A 16,748-nucleotide genomic window follows, 5' to 3' on the forward strand; every position below is an offset into this window, starting at 1 on the left:
AAAAACGGTGTTGCAATACGATGAAAAATGGTGGAGAAATTTACATTATAAAAAAGATGGCAGAATTCAGTACTGTATCTACAAAACCTTCTGGTCAATTTTAGCATGGTGTTATTCAGTCAAAGATCATTTTTTTTTTTAAATATAATTAATATTCTCCTTTGGTTCATTACAATTTACTCAAGCCTAGTAACAGACACACTATTTCTGACACTGATCCATATACAGTATGTCCCTAGATTCAGATACCAAGAACATGCAAATGGACCATTTAAAAAAAAAAAAAAAATGTAAATGTTTATTCTACGTCCTTATGGAATGAGTGCCATAAAGAAAAAGTAAAAAAATAAAAGTTATTATTATTATTTTTTTTTTATGGATGGAAGAGCCACACATTGACGGGCAAAGAGCCGCATGCGGCTCGCGAGCCGCGGGTTGGCCACCCCTGGCATAGACAGTCCGCAGGCTAGTGGCTACATTTACATTTAGTCATTTAGCTGATGCTTTTATCCAAAACGACTTACAAGTTCTGTACGACAAGTCATCAGGAAGGGCACAACTCTATCAGCTGAGTAACAATGTTCATCAAAGTGTAGAGTGCTACAGTGTAGGTTAGTTTATTAGGACAAGTTAGTTAGGGTTAGATATAAAAATAAAAAATTTATTTCAGATAATGGTTGAAGAAGTGCGTCTTTAGTCGACGGCGAAAGATTGACCAGGTTTCGGCTGTCCTAACTGGGGTGGGGCAAGGACTGAGAAAAGGCGGCTTCTCCTTGATGACCCTCCCGGAGCTCGGATAGGAGTGGGTCTGAGACGGCCAGAAGATGCAGAGCGTAGGGGTCTTGAGGGTGTGTAGTTAGAGACCATTGACCGGAGGTAGGCAGGAGCGGTTCGACTCTGGCCAGCAGTGAGTGAACAAACCCCCTTCCCCACAGTAAACTAGCCCAGTTCAAAAGGTAGGCAATACTGCCACCTATCGGGATTCTATCGTCATTTCAATTCAAATTCACACAGAGCTCACACAAGAAGGTCCGGCGGACTGTTTAGAACAATAATAATCAAAAAAAGAAAAAAGGAGTATTTATGTTTTTGGCGTTCAATGAGTTAAATCTCTGGGATAAGAGTTTTTGTCCAACAGCTAGACTAGCTGGTAAGCAATCGCCTCCATTCGTTTGTGCTGTGCTAGGCCCTGAATCTCAGGTATCAATCTTCTTGTCTGACTTGTGGTGTTTGTGCTCCTGGTTGTCGGCAGTGCGGTGTGTGATCTTAACCAGTGTGATATCTGCGGCACGGTGGTGTAGTGGTTAACACTGTCTCCCCCTAGTGGCATGGGGGTTAGTGGTTAACACTGTCGCCTCACAGCTAGAAGGTCCAGGGTTCGATTCCCGCTTGGGGACCAGGTTTCCGCTTTGCCAGGTACCCAGGTGGGGTATCTCCCAGGCCTTTTTTATTTATTTTTTTTTAAATCTTTTTTCTCCCTCATTTTTTCGTCTTTTTCCCCCATCCCAATGTTAGTCGTTATGCCAATTCCCAATCCCCTTCCTGGCCGTTGCGCACTCTACCCCCTACCGTCGGTCTGGGAGGGCGGAGACTATCACATGCTTCCTCCGACACATGTGTAGCCAGCCCACCGCTTCTTTTCACCTGGCAGCGTGGACTCTCACTGGGGGAGTAAACGTGTGGAAGGGTCACACTACCTCCCCCAGATCCTTCCCTCGCTGTGCAGGTGCCCCGACCGAACTGTAGGAGTCGCTGCTTACAACGACCAGGACCCACCGCACCGGCTTTCCCACCCGCTGACACTGCCAATTGTGTCCGTATGGACGGTCGACCAAGCCGGAGGTACCACAGCTGGATTCGATCGCACTGTCTCTGTGTTCAAGTTTGCTTTTATTTGTCACATATAAAGTACATGTACATTACAGTGAAATGCTTGGTTCTGTATGAGCCCCTGAGAATGTGCTTCATACAGTAAAAAGAGGAATAAAGTGCCAACACTACAAATATACAATATACAAACTAAAGTACAATGAAGTAAAAATGCAGACAATGAGGTACAAAAACAAAACAAAAAGGCTAAATGCTAAAATGAGGTATGGATGTAGTGCAAATCTCTTTAATAAATAGATAAAATATGGTGTAGTCTTAACGTGTTTAAAGTGAATGTTAAGGTGATAAGGTGATTTGAGTGTTAACTCATTCAGCGCCATCTATTACCATCAGCGTATTTAGACCACTTTCACTGGGGCACGTGCCCCAGTATCGATCAGCTGTGCCCCAGTGATCAATGTCCCCAGAAAAATTATAATTTTTTTTTTAATTTTTTTTTTTACTTCGCTTTGAAATATTATAGTGAAATATTTTGCACTGTTGTCGCATTTATCTTGTTGAAATCCTCCAACAGGCTCTTTTTTGTAAGTTGAGTGTTTTGCACACCCCTATGACAACTAATACATGGTACATCCCATGGTGCTCAGCTGTCAGCAGTCCGCTGCCCTCGCGCAGTTCACCGGTAATCATCACACAGTGCTGCGGTTGCATTCTGTCATGATGGCAACCCCCGCTAAGAAAGTTAAAGCAAAGGAAATTCGGGCATTCCAGCCCTCGTGGACAGACTACTACGGGTTTGTGTGTCAGAAGGACCGTGCTGTGGGTACTTATGTTTAGAAAATGTCGTTTGCCGAACGTCAGGTGTGAAACGCCATTTTGAGACGAAGCATCAAAAAAGTTTCAAAGATCAGGCGGATCAGGCAGAATCTATTAAACGTGCCGTGGCCAGGTATGGGAAGCAAGCCAGCACCCTCAAAGTGTTCACGACTGCTAAAAACTACGCAACTGAAGGAAGCTATCGCATTGCTCATTGGTTGCGTTGCGAAATGTGGAAAGCCATTCACTGAGTATATCAAGGAGGCTTTTCTCTGTAGCTCAGATGTTTTGTTTGAAGGCTTGCCAAACAAAGAGACAATCAAATCAAGGATAAAAGATATCCCCATGTCAGCTCGAAGTGTCGAGCGACGCATCAACGAAATGTCAGAAAATATCAGAACAGCAAACAGCTGGATTAAAAGATGCTCCGGTGTGCAGCTTAAAGTGACCAACTACAGCCCCCAGATAACGGAGCTCAGTAAAGCAAAACAGTGCCAGGGATCTCACTGGCAGCGACATATTCCCTACAGGTAGGCAGCTGTTTATTTTCCTACACACAGGCTGCATGTTAACTTGAACGTCTCTCTCTCACTCTCTCTCTTTTCTCTCCTCTCTCTCTTTCTCTCTCTCCTCTCCCTCTCTTTCCTCTCTCTCCTCTCCTCTCCCTCTCTCTCTCTCTTCCTCTCCTATCTCTCTCCTCTCTCTCTCTCCTCTCTCCTCTCCTCTCTCTCTCTCTGGCCTTGCTCGGGTGGAGGGATTGGAGGAGGGTGTGCCATCATGTTAACGTTAGCCTCAGTTAAACCTTGCGACGACTGAGTTGTGTTCTGGTCATGTGACACTACACATATTTAATTGAGACCCTTTATTATTTCAATTTAGCTGGAAATACATTGATACATTATTCAGTAACATTTTCAGAGCCTTATAACAAAAACATTATTACGGTCACCATTGTGACCAGTGGGATTCTTTTTACTCAAAATGTGAGTATTACCAAGTCACCTTATGTTCTTAAAACAATGACAATAAACATAGTTTTATTAGGTTGAAATAATGTGGTTAATGTGGTTGTGTACTTATTTTTTCTGTTAACTTATTATGGATTGAAAACTGAAAACCAAACAAAATGTGCTATATATAGCCTACCGTCTGCGTCGAATATGCAATAAAGGCATCTAAATTATAAAAAAAATCTTTAAAAAAAACAAGCTCAATCAAAAGATTCTACATGATTCCAAAATAGTGAAGAAAATGACTATGAAGAACAAAGGCAGAGGCTCTGGTCAAAGACATCCTTGCTCCAAAGGCAGTGGGTGATGTTCTCAAGGCCTTAACATCAGACAAACCCCTCCCATTCTCCATACAGATGGATGCATCTAACCTAACCCTAAAACCGAAATAGAGTTAAAAATAAAATAGTTACTAAATCTGCCCATTTTCGTCCAAAAACCGGGCAAAATTGGCACAAAAGAAAATTCTCGCTGATCACTAGGTGCCCCCCTGTGCCGCAGTACAGTGCTTGGTCTAGATACGCCCCTGTCTATTACCCTCATCCCTGTAGTCAATGCGCCAGCTTTCCATTGCCTATTTTCACTGTGCGTCACGATGTTTGCAGAGCTTTATCTATATTCTATATTATAGCTATGGAGACAATACTATGGCTCATGGGTTAGGGTCACTATCTCTATTCCAACATGTAAAAATGAGTTTTTTCATATATACATTTGCGTGTTATCCCGTGGTGAATATTGTATAGTTTCAGAGTGATCCGGGCTAATTCCTGAAAAGCTGAGTTATGGAGCACTGTGAATCTTGCTAAAGTCGTTCGCGTTGCTCGCCTGGACACGTTACTATTTCAAAATCAAAGGTATATAATAGGTATTATGTTTCATCATGAATGCATCAAAGGGGGGGGGGGCCTGGGGGGGGGTCGTTTTTTGATGCTCTGATCGTCAGTAACGGCATACGTTTTGGAGTATGTTACATATGATCGTTGCGATCTATGTGAAATCATTGTTGGATCAAAGTAGGATTGATATCATATAGTCCTTACCTTTACTAGGAGGTATCCCAAAAAGAATATTCCAATTATCTGATCGCGATTTCCAGTATTGATTCCCTGACATGATGTGGGACAAGATATGCCTCAAGTGTGCTGAACGCGTTCCAAGGTGCTCGGATGAACCGTTTCACTTGGCTTGGTCTAAATTCTCCACCCGGACCATAATATTTTACATCTTATTATACATATATTATACAATGTAACACACAGTGTGAAATAAGGTTTCAAAGGGTAGGCGATACTGCCACCTAGCAGGATTCGGCTGGTATTGCACTCTCGGGGTCTCAGAATGAGTTCCAATGATAACACAGAGGTCCGTGAGAGTGTATAGGATATTAAAATAGAAAAAAAGGAAAACGGACCAAATAACGTATATATACGTGATTGGCACTCAACGGTTGACGAGCAAGCACGTATATATACGTTAATGGCACAGAAAGTGTTAAGGTGAGTGTTTGTTATGATACTGAACCCCTTCTCTTTCTTCCCCTCCTTTTCTTTCAACCTTTCCCTTGCTTGTTCCCCCCCCCCCCCCCATACGGCCCCTCTCAGTAGTAAAGGAGGAGCCTCGTCCGGAGGCGTGGCCTCATTTGGAGGTGGAGCATCATTTGGAGGCGGAGCATCATTCGGAGGTGTGGCATCATTCGGAGGTGGAGCATAATTTGGAGGCGGAGTATCACTCGGAGGCGTGGCCTCATTTGGAGGCGGAGCATCATTCGGATGCGGCCTCGTGGAACAGCAGCATGGAGGTGGAACAGAGGGAAATCTCGTATCCCGCCGTCTCCCTGCTCCCCTCGGTTCCTAACCCGGAAGAAGTAGCGCCCGAACAAGCACACGCGCTTCCGGCCTCTCGGCCCAGCGGGGCTCCGTCACAGACACACATCGGGAGGGCTACATCGCAGGCTGCCGTTGCCATCGACCCTAAACCCAGTCAAACCTCCGCAGCTAACGGAGATCAGTGTCGAGCTGTGAAGAAGGCTCCTACTGTCCACCAGGGAACCTCTGTCAAGGAGTCTGGCAAGAGACCCTCTAACACGCACCCGAAGCATGCAGCCGAAAACAACCTCAGAAAATCTCAATCAAGTCACTCGGACCAGGCCAAACGCTCTTCCACATGTGCAACGAACTCCGCTGAGCCTCCTCAAAATGGCTCAGATGATCGTTCCAAAAGAAAACATAGATTCCAACATTCCCCCAGCAGAGAGAGAGATACTCCCAGCAAATCATCGGAGCGGAGTCCAGCCAAGTTATCCAATAGATCCAGAACCAGACAGAGTCCAGCCAAGTTATCCAATAGATCCGGAACCAGACAGAGTCCAGCCAAGTTATCCAATAGATCCGGAACCAGACAGAGTCCAGCCAAGTTATCCGATAGATCCAGAAGCAGACAGAGTCCAGCCAAGTTATCCGATAGATCCAGAAGCAGACAGAGTCTAGCCAAGCCAAGCCCAGCAGCATCTCAAGTCATGTCATTGGCCAGACCCCACTCCACCATCATACAACTCAAAGGTCCTTCTTTAGACACCACCACCACCCGTCTGCCTGCCCCTGGACCATCTTCCTGTCCCTCCAACTCTATCCCAGCCATAACCTCTCCCCCTGAGTCTCCCACAGCCAACAAAGGATCACCTTCTATCAAAGAGAGGCCATCGGTTGTGGACAGCGAGGAGTTTGCGGACATAGTGACTATGCTGATGGAAAATCGTTTTGCGATGAACGTGCCTCCCTATCACAGAAGCCCAGAAGATGACATGGGAGCCACGGTTGAGACCACAACCTCGGACCACCGAGATGAGGGGAGAAGGAATTCAAAATGGGGGTCGAGTGTTTCTATTGCCACGGTGGACTCCCTTTCAAACCCGCTGAAGAGGAAACCGGACTGGTTCTATGAGAATCAACAGTTTGCAGCTGATCCTAACTGTACTCCCTCTACTGAGCAGACCCCTTGGGCCTATTCTGGAACAGGAACGAATCCAAACCCAGCAGAGATGCAGAAGGCCCAGGGTGGCTATTCTGGAACAGGAACGAATCCAAACCCAGCAGAGATACAGCAGGCGCAGGGTGGCTATTCTGGAACAGGTAACCTCTCTACCGGAACGTATGCAAGCAGTATACAGCAGGCCCAGGGTGGCTATTCTGGAACAGGTAACCTCTCTACAGGAACGTATGCAAGCAGTATACAGCAGGCCCAGGGTGGCTATTCTGGAACAGGTAACCTCTCTACAGGAACGTATGCAAGCAGTATACAGCAGGCCCAGGGTGGCTATTCTGGAACAGGTAACCTCTCTACAGGAACGTATCCAGGCAGTATACAGCAGGCCCAGGGTGGCTATTCTGGAACAGGTCACCTCTCTACAGGAACGTATGCAAGCAGTATACAGCAGGCCCAGGGTGGCTATTCTGGAACAGGTCATCTCTCTACTACAGGAACCGATCTAAATGCCACTCAGATACAACAGACCACTGGCTACAATGTGCTTCAGTGCACCAGCTACCAGTCTGCTGCAGGCTACAACACAACAGGCTCCCTTTGGAATAACTGGGACAGTCGATATATCCATAATCTTTACCTCACAAGCGCCTACGTCCAACAACACGGTTGGAGCCACGTAGGGGCCTATTCGGCGGCAGGTTCGAGCCACGAAGGGGCCTACTCTGTGCCAGGTTCGAGCCACGCAGCGCCCTACTCGATTGTTAGCGAAGACTCCTCAGCACCAGGATATCGTTCTTTCTCTCCCAACCCTCAGGCTTATCCTCAGCAGGGAGCAGCACAGGACCCTGCTACAGCACAACCCCAGCACCACCAGAGTGGACTCGGGTGGAGACAGCAGTAGCAAATTCTCGTGGAAAGATTGCAAGAGAATCGGGAGGGAGGGGGAAGGCGCGGGTCGGCTCCAGAGAGTTCTCCACCCAGACAGGCTTTGCTATTGGAGTTGGGCCTCGATCTGTATTTGTTCATTTGTTTAATTATTTTATTGTTCCGTGTGCACCGTGCACCCTCTCTCATTCTCTCTTCATGTAGCTTGGGTTCAGCTGTTTTTGTGTAGCTGCTCGAGCTGGAATGATGGCGAGCTTGGTGGTGGATTTTAGCACATGGAAAACGGCGTGCTTAGGAGGGAGAAACAGACCAAATGTAATTAATGGGTTTATAGGCTTCTTTAACCCTGTTGAATGTTTAAATGGCAATGATGCGTATCTGCAACAGAGTTTTAACATGATTTGCCCAGTTCTCCAGACATGATCACAAGTGCCTTTTTGCCTAGTTGATCTTTGGGTGTTAAGAAAGTTGCGTTTCACAAGAACTATGATGTTCACGCTCAGTTGTGAAGTTTTATGTTTGAGAGGAGAAAAGAACAACATGCCATGTAATCTTGGCTTACCTCATTCCGACTAGGTTGATACCAAAAGTATTCATGCAAAGCTTATGACTGACACTTGAGAAAGTAAAACATTTATTTTTATGATGAATTAACCTATGTAATGGATATTTGAATTGTTGTTTTTTTCCCTTTCTATTTTTTATTAAAAAAGCAGGCTTTCCTCTGCAAGACATTGAAGTGAAGTTGATTTTAATATGCAGGAAAGAAAATTGCTGGATAAAAGAGAAGATATATCTCTGATCGTGATCGTATAGGTTCAATATCCAAACTACAGGATAAGGGAAAAGCAGTCAAGATTTTATTAACATTTAAAATAAAGTGAAGTACAAATACATGTGCAAATGAATATGGCCTACTGTAACGGTGTGGAATTCACAAGCCTTTCTTCAGCAGAATAGCTGGCTCACATTATTTTATTTAACCAGGAAAAAGTCTCATTGAGATTAAAAATCTCTTTTACAAGAGTGTCCTGGCCAAGATAGGCAGCAGCACAGTTACAATTTCACATTTACAGACGAACAATAAAAAAAAAAAAAACATATACTGTAGCAATTAAAACAAAAACAAGGAAAATTCACAGAACCATTTAAAGTCAATCAAAACATCTTCAGCCAGATGTGCTGGATTCCATATAACTTAGAAGTGTTTTAAAAGCAACCAGTGAGACCAGCTCATGCAAATCCAGGTGGTTTTGTAGCTGATTCCAGGTGGAGGGAGCTGCATACCTGAACGCCCTTTTTCCCAGTTCAGTACGGACCAGAGTTAGTAAAAATAAGCCCTGGGAACGAAGACCATAACTGCCCATACTTTTTTGGAGAATGTACATCTGTAGGTAAGTTGACAACAAAAGCGTGGACCTCTCTTGGCGGGAGCACTAATCCCCTCCATGTGTCTCTGGATAATAATAATAATAATAATAATATCTTAGATGGCTGTAAGGCGGTCCTTGTCGATCCTGTAAGAGGAAGTGGTGGGATCACAGTGGAACGTTAAATCAAAAACACTAGACTGAACTTTAGACTGAACTATTAAAAACTCACACACGGAGAGGGAGAGAATTGTGTGTTTTAAGAGACGTTATTTATACTTTGAACATGATTCATTCATTAATCGACGACGTCTACTCATCGCTGCAGCCCTACATACAAGTGATAATAATCAATAACTTACTCATGGATGAAGAGAAAAGTTTCTCTGCATATTGGCACACCACCAACAAAGTATTTGGTCCATGTCCGTTGTCTCTTCTTCGGAGTGGATTTGTTGCCAGATGTCATCTCTGCCCGTCTCCCAAAGTTGAACAACTGGCCCATAATAAACATGCCCATCATGTATCACTGTAGGCAGATTTAATCAGAGTCCAATTTCTTGATACGCGATTGTTGAACAAACTTGGCGTTTTCTGTCGTTAAGGACCCATTTACAAGTTAAAATGTTGTCCATCTCTTTTTTGTCATCAAGAAATGTTTTATCTGGAAAAAAAAGGGAAATAATAGTCTGATAACACAGTATTTGTCAAGAACTGCTGGGCAGTAAAACATTTTGGGTTCTCTATGTACTTTTTGTATCCAGGAAGCCTTTAAAGTATAAATCAATACACATGTACATGTATAGGCCACCATTCTCATATGAATTGTACATGCATGACCTTTTTCCAGGTGTATTATTCCATATAAGGAAGGAGAGGAAGAGGGGCTTTGTATCTCATAATATAACAATTTATTTAACTTGCACTGTAAAAACATACAACAAAGAGCTGACGATGACATTATACCTGCTGGCCACACTGGGTAAAACACTACACGCTAAGTTAGGCACTGCACACTAAGTTATAAGAACAATTGGCAGTTTAAAGGATACATGACTGTCTTGACGAGGCTGGTCTGACCATTCTGTACTGCCCTACAAAGGCAAGGAGTTTAAAGGGATGCTCGATATTGGCTTTTTTACCGATACCGATATTGTCTCTCTCTTAACTCTTAAGTTCCGATACCGATATCAACCGATACCGATATTATGCAGGGTTCCCCCCCCTAAAAAACTGAATAATTTCAGGTAATTAACATTACATATCTCTTGTTGTGGAATGAACACAACATTATGCATACTTTTGACAATAAATAAAATCAGAATTTGTTCTTACTTGCTTGCCTGGGTAAATAAAGGTTATAGATTTATTTCATTTAATTTTTTGAAAACCGCTACCAATATTTTACGATATCACATTTTAATGCCAATATCGGCCGATAATATCGGACATCCATTGCAATAAAGTGTCAAGGATTTTCAAATGAGCGTTGTTGTGAATCCAGCAAGCACAACGGGGGACTGCTGCTGTCGGAAGGACTTAAAATTCATTGCATATAGGCTACTATGTCTGTCTGCCAGTTAACAAAGTATTGCAGGAATGCTGTCGAGTCCCCCCCCCCCAAATAATGTAAAAGGTAATATAGGCAAGTAAATGTTTTGTAGAGATAACCACTCTGCCACCTGCTGCTAGAAGCGGGATACTACAGGACAATACCAAAACAAGTGCATCATTTTTATAAAGTCTACAACTATCCTCCTTTGCAATAATATGGCCTACTGTAACGGTGTGCCAAATAATTCACAGGCCTTTCTTCAACATAATAGCTGTCTCACATTATAACTACAATTGGCAGTTTCTTGAATCCAAATGTGTAAGTTATGCTCCATCTAGCGTTGTCTCTTGGTTGGTTGGTGCTGGGCCGGTGATGTCTTGGGCTTTATCATCATCACATAACTCTGATCTTGTGGAAGAGGGAGTTGTCTGGTGGTGTCCAGGTGGCAGAACAGGAAGTCCATCTATGTGCAGGACATGGACGTCACAGAGCAGCTGAAATCATGGTTCCCTCGCCATCAAAGACATCTTGGCTACAACCGCACCAGGTTCCTTGGAATCAAACATGCAATAATAAGTTAATAGTTAGTGACTTGACTTAAGCCTTTGCACTCCCTGCGCAAAAAAGGCCACTGACGATTTCTTTCCATTTTGCGCGTTTTTGGCCTCCCGAACGATGTTGTGCCATCCCAGTCCAGCCTCTTTCATAGGGCTTGCCGGGTGATGTTTGTGTCTTCTTTTCTCAGGGTATGGCCTACCTAAAGGTGCTCCCATAGTCGAGCGGACCGTACTCAGAGCGGACTCAAAGCGGACTCCAAGTGCGAAGCTCCAATTTTCTTTTTTTTAATAACTTTCTTTATTGGAAGAGTTTTCAAAATTATGCAGACAGTTATACATATTATATTATTATTTTTTTTCCCCCATTTCCCTTTCCTATCCCTTAACCCCACCCCACCCCCACGAAGAGCGACAACAAACATACATGAAAATACAAAATAAAAATATGTGACAGAAAAAAAAAGAAAAAAAAACCTATGATACTAATATAACTGAGATAAAAAGACAAAACAGTTTGAGAAATAAAATAAAAATAGGGAAAAAAAACAGTCGTCACAACCAGGCAGGGATGTCAAGGATTCTATGTGCTTTAAAAGGGGTCTCCCTGAATACCTTCTCAAAGGTATTCAGGGAGCCAGTAGGGCCTTTGAGGGAGAATCTGAGCTTTTCAAGATTAATAGATAATAGTAGTTCCTTAACCCACCTATTGTGAGATGGAGGTTGAGTATGTTTCCACTTAAAAAGAATAAGTCGCCTGGCCAATAAAGTGGAGAAGGCAAGAACAGAATGTGACATTTTGGAGGGTAGAGGTTGCAGAGGAACACCGAACAAGGCCACAAGAGGATCAGGGGTAATAGTAAGGTTGTAGACCAGATTTCAGACCAGAATGTGGCAAGGCTGGGGCAGGACCAGAACATGTGGGTGTGATCGGCAGGGGATTGTTTGCATCTATTACATGCGTCAGAGATGTTGGGATACATTCGAGAGAGTCTCGAGTTTGTGTAGTGGACTTTGTGTATAACCTTGCACTGTGTGAGGCCGTGTCTCGCACAGATGGAAGATGAGTGGACAGAGTCCAATTCCCAACTCCAATACTCATCAGACAGTTCAATTCCCAGCTCCCGCTCCCACGAGTTCTTAGGGCCGGTTCCTGGGGTATCCGTAGCGGAGCTAATGAGGTTGTAGATGTTGGAGATTAGCCGTTTTTTTTCCGGGTTAAGAACCATTAGTGAATCTATAAGGGTTTCAGGGGGCCGACTAGGGAATTTGGGGTTCTGGTTCTGTGTGAAGTGCCTAATTTGGAAGAAACGAAACAGGTGGGATTTGGGAAGGTCGAATTTCTTTACGAGGTCTGGAAAAGACATAAAAGTCCCTTGGTCATAGAGATCATTAAAAGTGGTTATCCCTTTGTCAAACCAGACTTGAAAGGAAGAATCAGTGCAAGAGGGCAGGAATAAATGATTGTTAAAAGTGGGGGAGAGGTCAGAGGCCCTATGGAGGCCGAGGCTTTTCCTGATTTGAATCCAAATTTTTGTGGAGTCGACCACCATTGGGTTTGCAGAGAGTCCAGTAACCGACATAGGGAGTTGGGAGCACAGCAGAGAGCGAAGAGAGTGTCTAGAGGAAGAGAGTTCCATGCCGACCCACACCGGGCCTAAGTTGTGTGTCGTGCCCCTCATCCAATATAAAAGTTTGTGTATGTTACACGCCCAGTAGTAGTGCTGGAAGTTAGGCAGTGCCAGTCCCCCTAGCTTTTTGGGGAGTTGTAGTATTGATCTCCTCATCCGTGGGATCTTATTGCCCCAGAGGAAGGAGCTTATTAATCGGTCAAGTGTTTTAAAGAACGACTTCTTAATAAGGACTGGGATATGGGTGAAGAGATATAAAAATTTTGGTAGCACTACCATTTTAATTACATTGACTCTACCCACTAGAGACAGTGGAAGACATGTCCACCTGTTAAAGTCTAGTTTGCACTTTTCAAGAAGAGGTGAGAAGTTTTTCGAGAGCATTGTTTGGATTGAGTTGGTGATGTTAACCCCTAGATATCTGAATCCATCTGTTGTATACTTAAAGGGGAAGAAAGTCCGGGGTATTTTTTTGGCTGAGGAGTTGATTGGAAAGAGTTCGCTTTTATGAAGGTTTAGCTTATAGCCCGAGTAGAACCCGAACTTGTCCAGTATATTAAGAATTATAGGGAGAGAGGCGGTCGGGTTAGATATATACAGCAGGAGGTCGTCTGCATATAGGGACAGTTTATGAACTTTTCCGACCCGTGTGATGCCTTCAAACCTCTCTTCCTGTCTTAACCAGATGGCCAGTGGTTCGATGGCTAGGGCGAACAGAAGGGGGGAAAGGGGGCAGCCCTGTCTGGTGCCTCGATGAAGGGGAAATGGGGCTGACTGAAGTCTTTGTATGGACTGAGGCGACTGGGTGGGTGTAGAGTAACTTAATCCAGGCAATAAAGTCAGGGCTAAAACCGAATTTCAGCAGTATAAAGAAAAGGTAGCCCCACTCCACTCTGTCAAAGGCCTTCTCTGCATCCAGGGAGACAATTACTTCTGGTGACATAGAGTTAGGGGAATTGAGTATATTAAGAAGCCTTCTAGTGTTATGAAAGGAGTGTCTACCCAGCATGAATCCTGTTTGGTCAATTGAGATTAAACTTGGTAATACCTGTTGTAAACGTTTGGCTAGGATTTTGGATAGAATTTTTAAGTCTACATTTAAAAGTGAAATGGGTCTATAGCTGCCACATAGAAGAGGGTCCTTGTCTTTCTTGAGCAGGAGAGAGATCGAGGCCTGAGACATAGTTGGGGGCATGCGACCCTTCGAAAAGGACTCGTTATACATTTCCTGGAGAATTGGAGCGATGGATGTAGAGAATGACTTAAAAAATTCGACAGGGAACCCATCTGGGCCCGGTGTTTTACCATTCTGTAGAGACGTAATTGCTTCCAGTACTTCTGTAATCTTAATCGGACCGCCCAGTGCCTTAGCTAGGTCTTGATCAATATTGGGGAAGGCAATCTCCTAGAGGGTTGTCCCCTTCCCATATGTCTGAAGAACACTGTGAGGTATACAGTTCTGAATAAAAGGCAAGGAACGTTTTATTAATCTCTACAGGGTCTAAAATAACATCACCAGTCGTGGATCGGATCTTGGGGATCAGTCTGGATAGGGATGTGGCACGTGCTTGGTGAGCAAGCAGTCTCCCCGCCTTGTCACCAAATTCAAAGAACCGCTGTTTGGTCAAGAATAGCTGCTTCTGCGTTTTATTTGTGGTCAGTAAATTGAATTTAGATTGGAGTTGAAGACGTTCTTTATAAAGGGCCGGGGTAGGGGCTGAGGCGTAAAGGCTATCGACCCTAGCTATATGTTCTGCGGTTGTCAGATCAGCTCTTTCTGTTTTATTTAAGATGGAGATAAAAGAAATTGCCTGACCCCGCATATATGCCTTAAAGGTTTCCCATAAGGTGCACCTAGAGATTTCGGGAAAGTCATTGGTGTCTATAAATAAGGAAATCTGTACCTCAAGAAATTCCTTGAAAGGAGTTTGGGCCAACATTGATGAGTTGAGCCTCCATTGTCGGAAAGGGGGAACATATCTAGAAAAGGTAATATCGACTGAGGTGGGGGCGTGGTCTGAGATCACAATACTATGGTACTCACAGGAATGTACATCTGACAGGTAGCGGTTGTCCAAAAGGAAGAAGTCAATACGCGAATAAGAGTGGTGTACATGTGAGAAAAAAGAAAAAGCTTTATTTGAATGTGGTTTAGCTCTCCAGGGGTCGAAAAAAAAAAATAACAATATACCTACATCCGCCCTTGTCCATATCCCACCCCTCCAAATCCACCCGTACGAACCCACCCATGCGTCTATCTCCCCCCCCTACATGCCCACCCACCTCCCCTCTATACTCCCAGCAGGATAGCTTTCCTACTTTTATAACTTCTCCTATCCGGAGATTACGCTGCATCCCACCTGGTGTGGGATGTGCATAAAGTCCCCCCTGTGTCTCCCGAGTTTCGTGGTCTCTGTCCAGCAGAGAGATTTTTACAACTTTTTGAACTAAACCTATAAACTGAAGCTATGGCATCAGACATGGCCACAAGTAAATGTCTCACATTTAGCAGATGGACTTTATATGAACTAATAACTGCAATAAAGTGCATATACGTATTGCACGTGTGCCTGCGTTAATGCTGCACTTACACACCTGGAATGGGCTTTGAGTGAAAATAATAATAAGTGTGTGCGTGCACCTGCTGCCCATGCATAAAGAAAAAATTAAAATAAAAAAAGGCTTTAGATGAACTAGTAAATGCAGTATTCATACCAACGCAGTGAATGGGCTTTAAGCGAAATCATATTAAATGCATGCGTATATGTGCTGCACCTATCTGCGCAGTAAGTAGGCTTTTTAGGAGAAATAATAATAAATGCATACATACTGTGTGTTCACACACACACACACACACACACATGCCTGTCCAGGAATGCATGTGTACTCACACACATTCATATAGCCATGTGCATGCAAACAAGCCTACCAGTACCACACTAATTGTCAAAAATTCATGTTCTTGGAGAGCTAATACCACAATGACCACATGTAGCCTAAAAAGTATAATGTCCACAGTAATCAAATAGGCTTTAGATTAAATAATAGGAAGTAGATATACATGTATGTACACACACCCTCAGACACAAATAGGCTTTATATGTGCAGTAATAAGCATGAATGCCCACAAACACATACCCCTATACACACATCCACAAATAAAAAAATAAAAATAAAAAACCGACAAGGTTAAATGCCAAAAGGTTTAGATTCTCTCTCCCCTCAGCCTAACTCTGACTTGAATGATAGACAATCTGCTGTCTGGTAGAGCGTGGCGAGAGAGAAAATAAAAGAGAAAAATGAATAATGTGTTAACCCTGTTGTATTCGGCAGATTATAGTATTAATCCCAATATAAATGGGTTGAGGTCTGTGCGGCAAGGTCTGGGTTCATATGACAACGTTTTTAAATTAAATACCTAAGCCATGGATCTTTGCCAAATTAATAGCATGAGTATAGGTCGATAGCTCCAATTTTCTAATGCACGGACGTCCGCGCTGCTCACTTGGTGTCACACAAAACGCTGCTCTGCGTTTTGGTTGACATCGACCTGCATTTAATGTGACGCCGATCTGCATTTTACTCTGAACACTCGCTCCGTGCCAAGTGAGAGTAGGGCAGGATCATGATTAAATGGGTAGGATTGGTCCGGTAAAACGTTGGCAGGTAGATGACGCTAAATTTAGTTTTACTATCGCTAATTGTCACCCATTCCAATTCATATACATTTGGACCATGTCTTTTTTCATCATCTGAAGAAACTTGAGATGTTTGAATGGCTTTTCTAAAAGTGTGTAAAACTGGCAGTTTTATTTCTAAATATTGGAAACGGAGATAACATACTCTTTATTTTGACATCGGATGACGAAGACATGACAGAAGTTGAACAGCGTGGGAAAAATTGTGTAAACTGGCACGAGACATGTAGGAAATTGGTCCGCTCGACTATGAAAGCTCAAAGTGTCCGCGCGGACCTCCGCGGAGTCCGCTCCGAGTATGGTCCGGTCGCCCATAGGAGCACCTAATAGTTAGTACATAACATTATATCTAGGTATTTTTATAGTTTGACAATTATATCTTTTGTTGTGTGAATAATTCATTACAGTAAATAC

The 16,748-nt window shown here is 43.6% G+C and overlaps 1 protein-coding gene across 2 annotated transcripts in view; it reads left to right on the forward strand.

Annotated features, from left to right (window-relative positions):
* The window catches only part of LOC311227273 (uncharacterized protein), a 40,438-nt gene extending 32,831 nt beyond the window's left edge, over positions 1-7,607 (forward strand). Inside the window, exon 4 of one of the 2 annotated variants that reach the window (XM_084312870.1) lies at positions 5,261-7,607. In XM_084312870.1, the coding sequence (XP_084168996.1) occupies positions 5,261-7,542 (2,282 nt within the window). In that variant the 3' untranslated portion in view covers positions 7,543-7,607. The remainder of the gene's footprint in view (positions 1-5,260) is intronic. The other variant, XM_084312871.1, reaches the window with a different exon arrangement.
* Positions 7,608-16,748: the final 9,141 nt, after the last annotated feature.

The sequence above is a fragment of the Notolepis coatsorum genome, assembly GCF_963971535.1.
Source record: "Notolepis coatsorum genome assembly, chromosome: 4".
In the NCBI taxonomy this organism is placed as follows: domain Eukaryota; kingdom Metazoa; phylum Chordata; class Actinopteri; order Aulopiformes; family Paralepididae; genus Notolepis; species Notolepis coatsorum.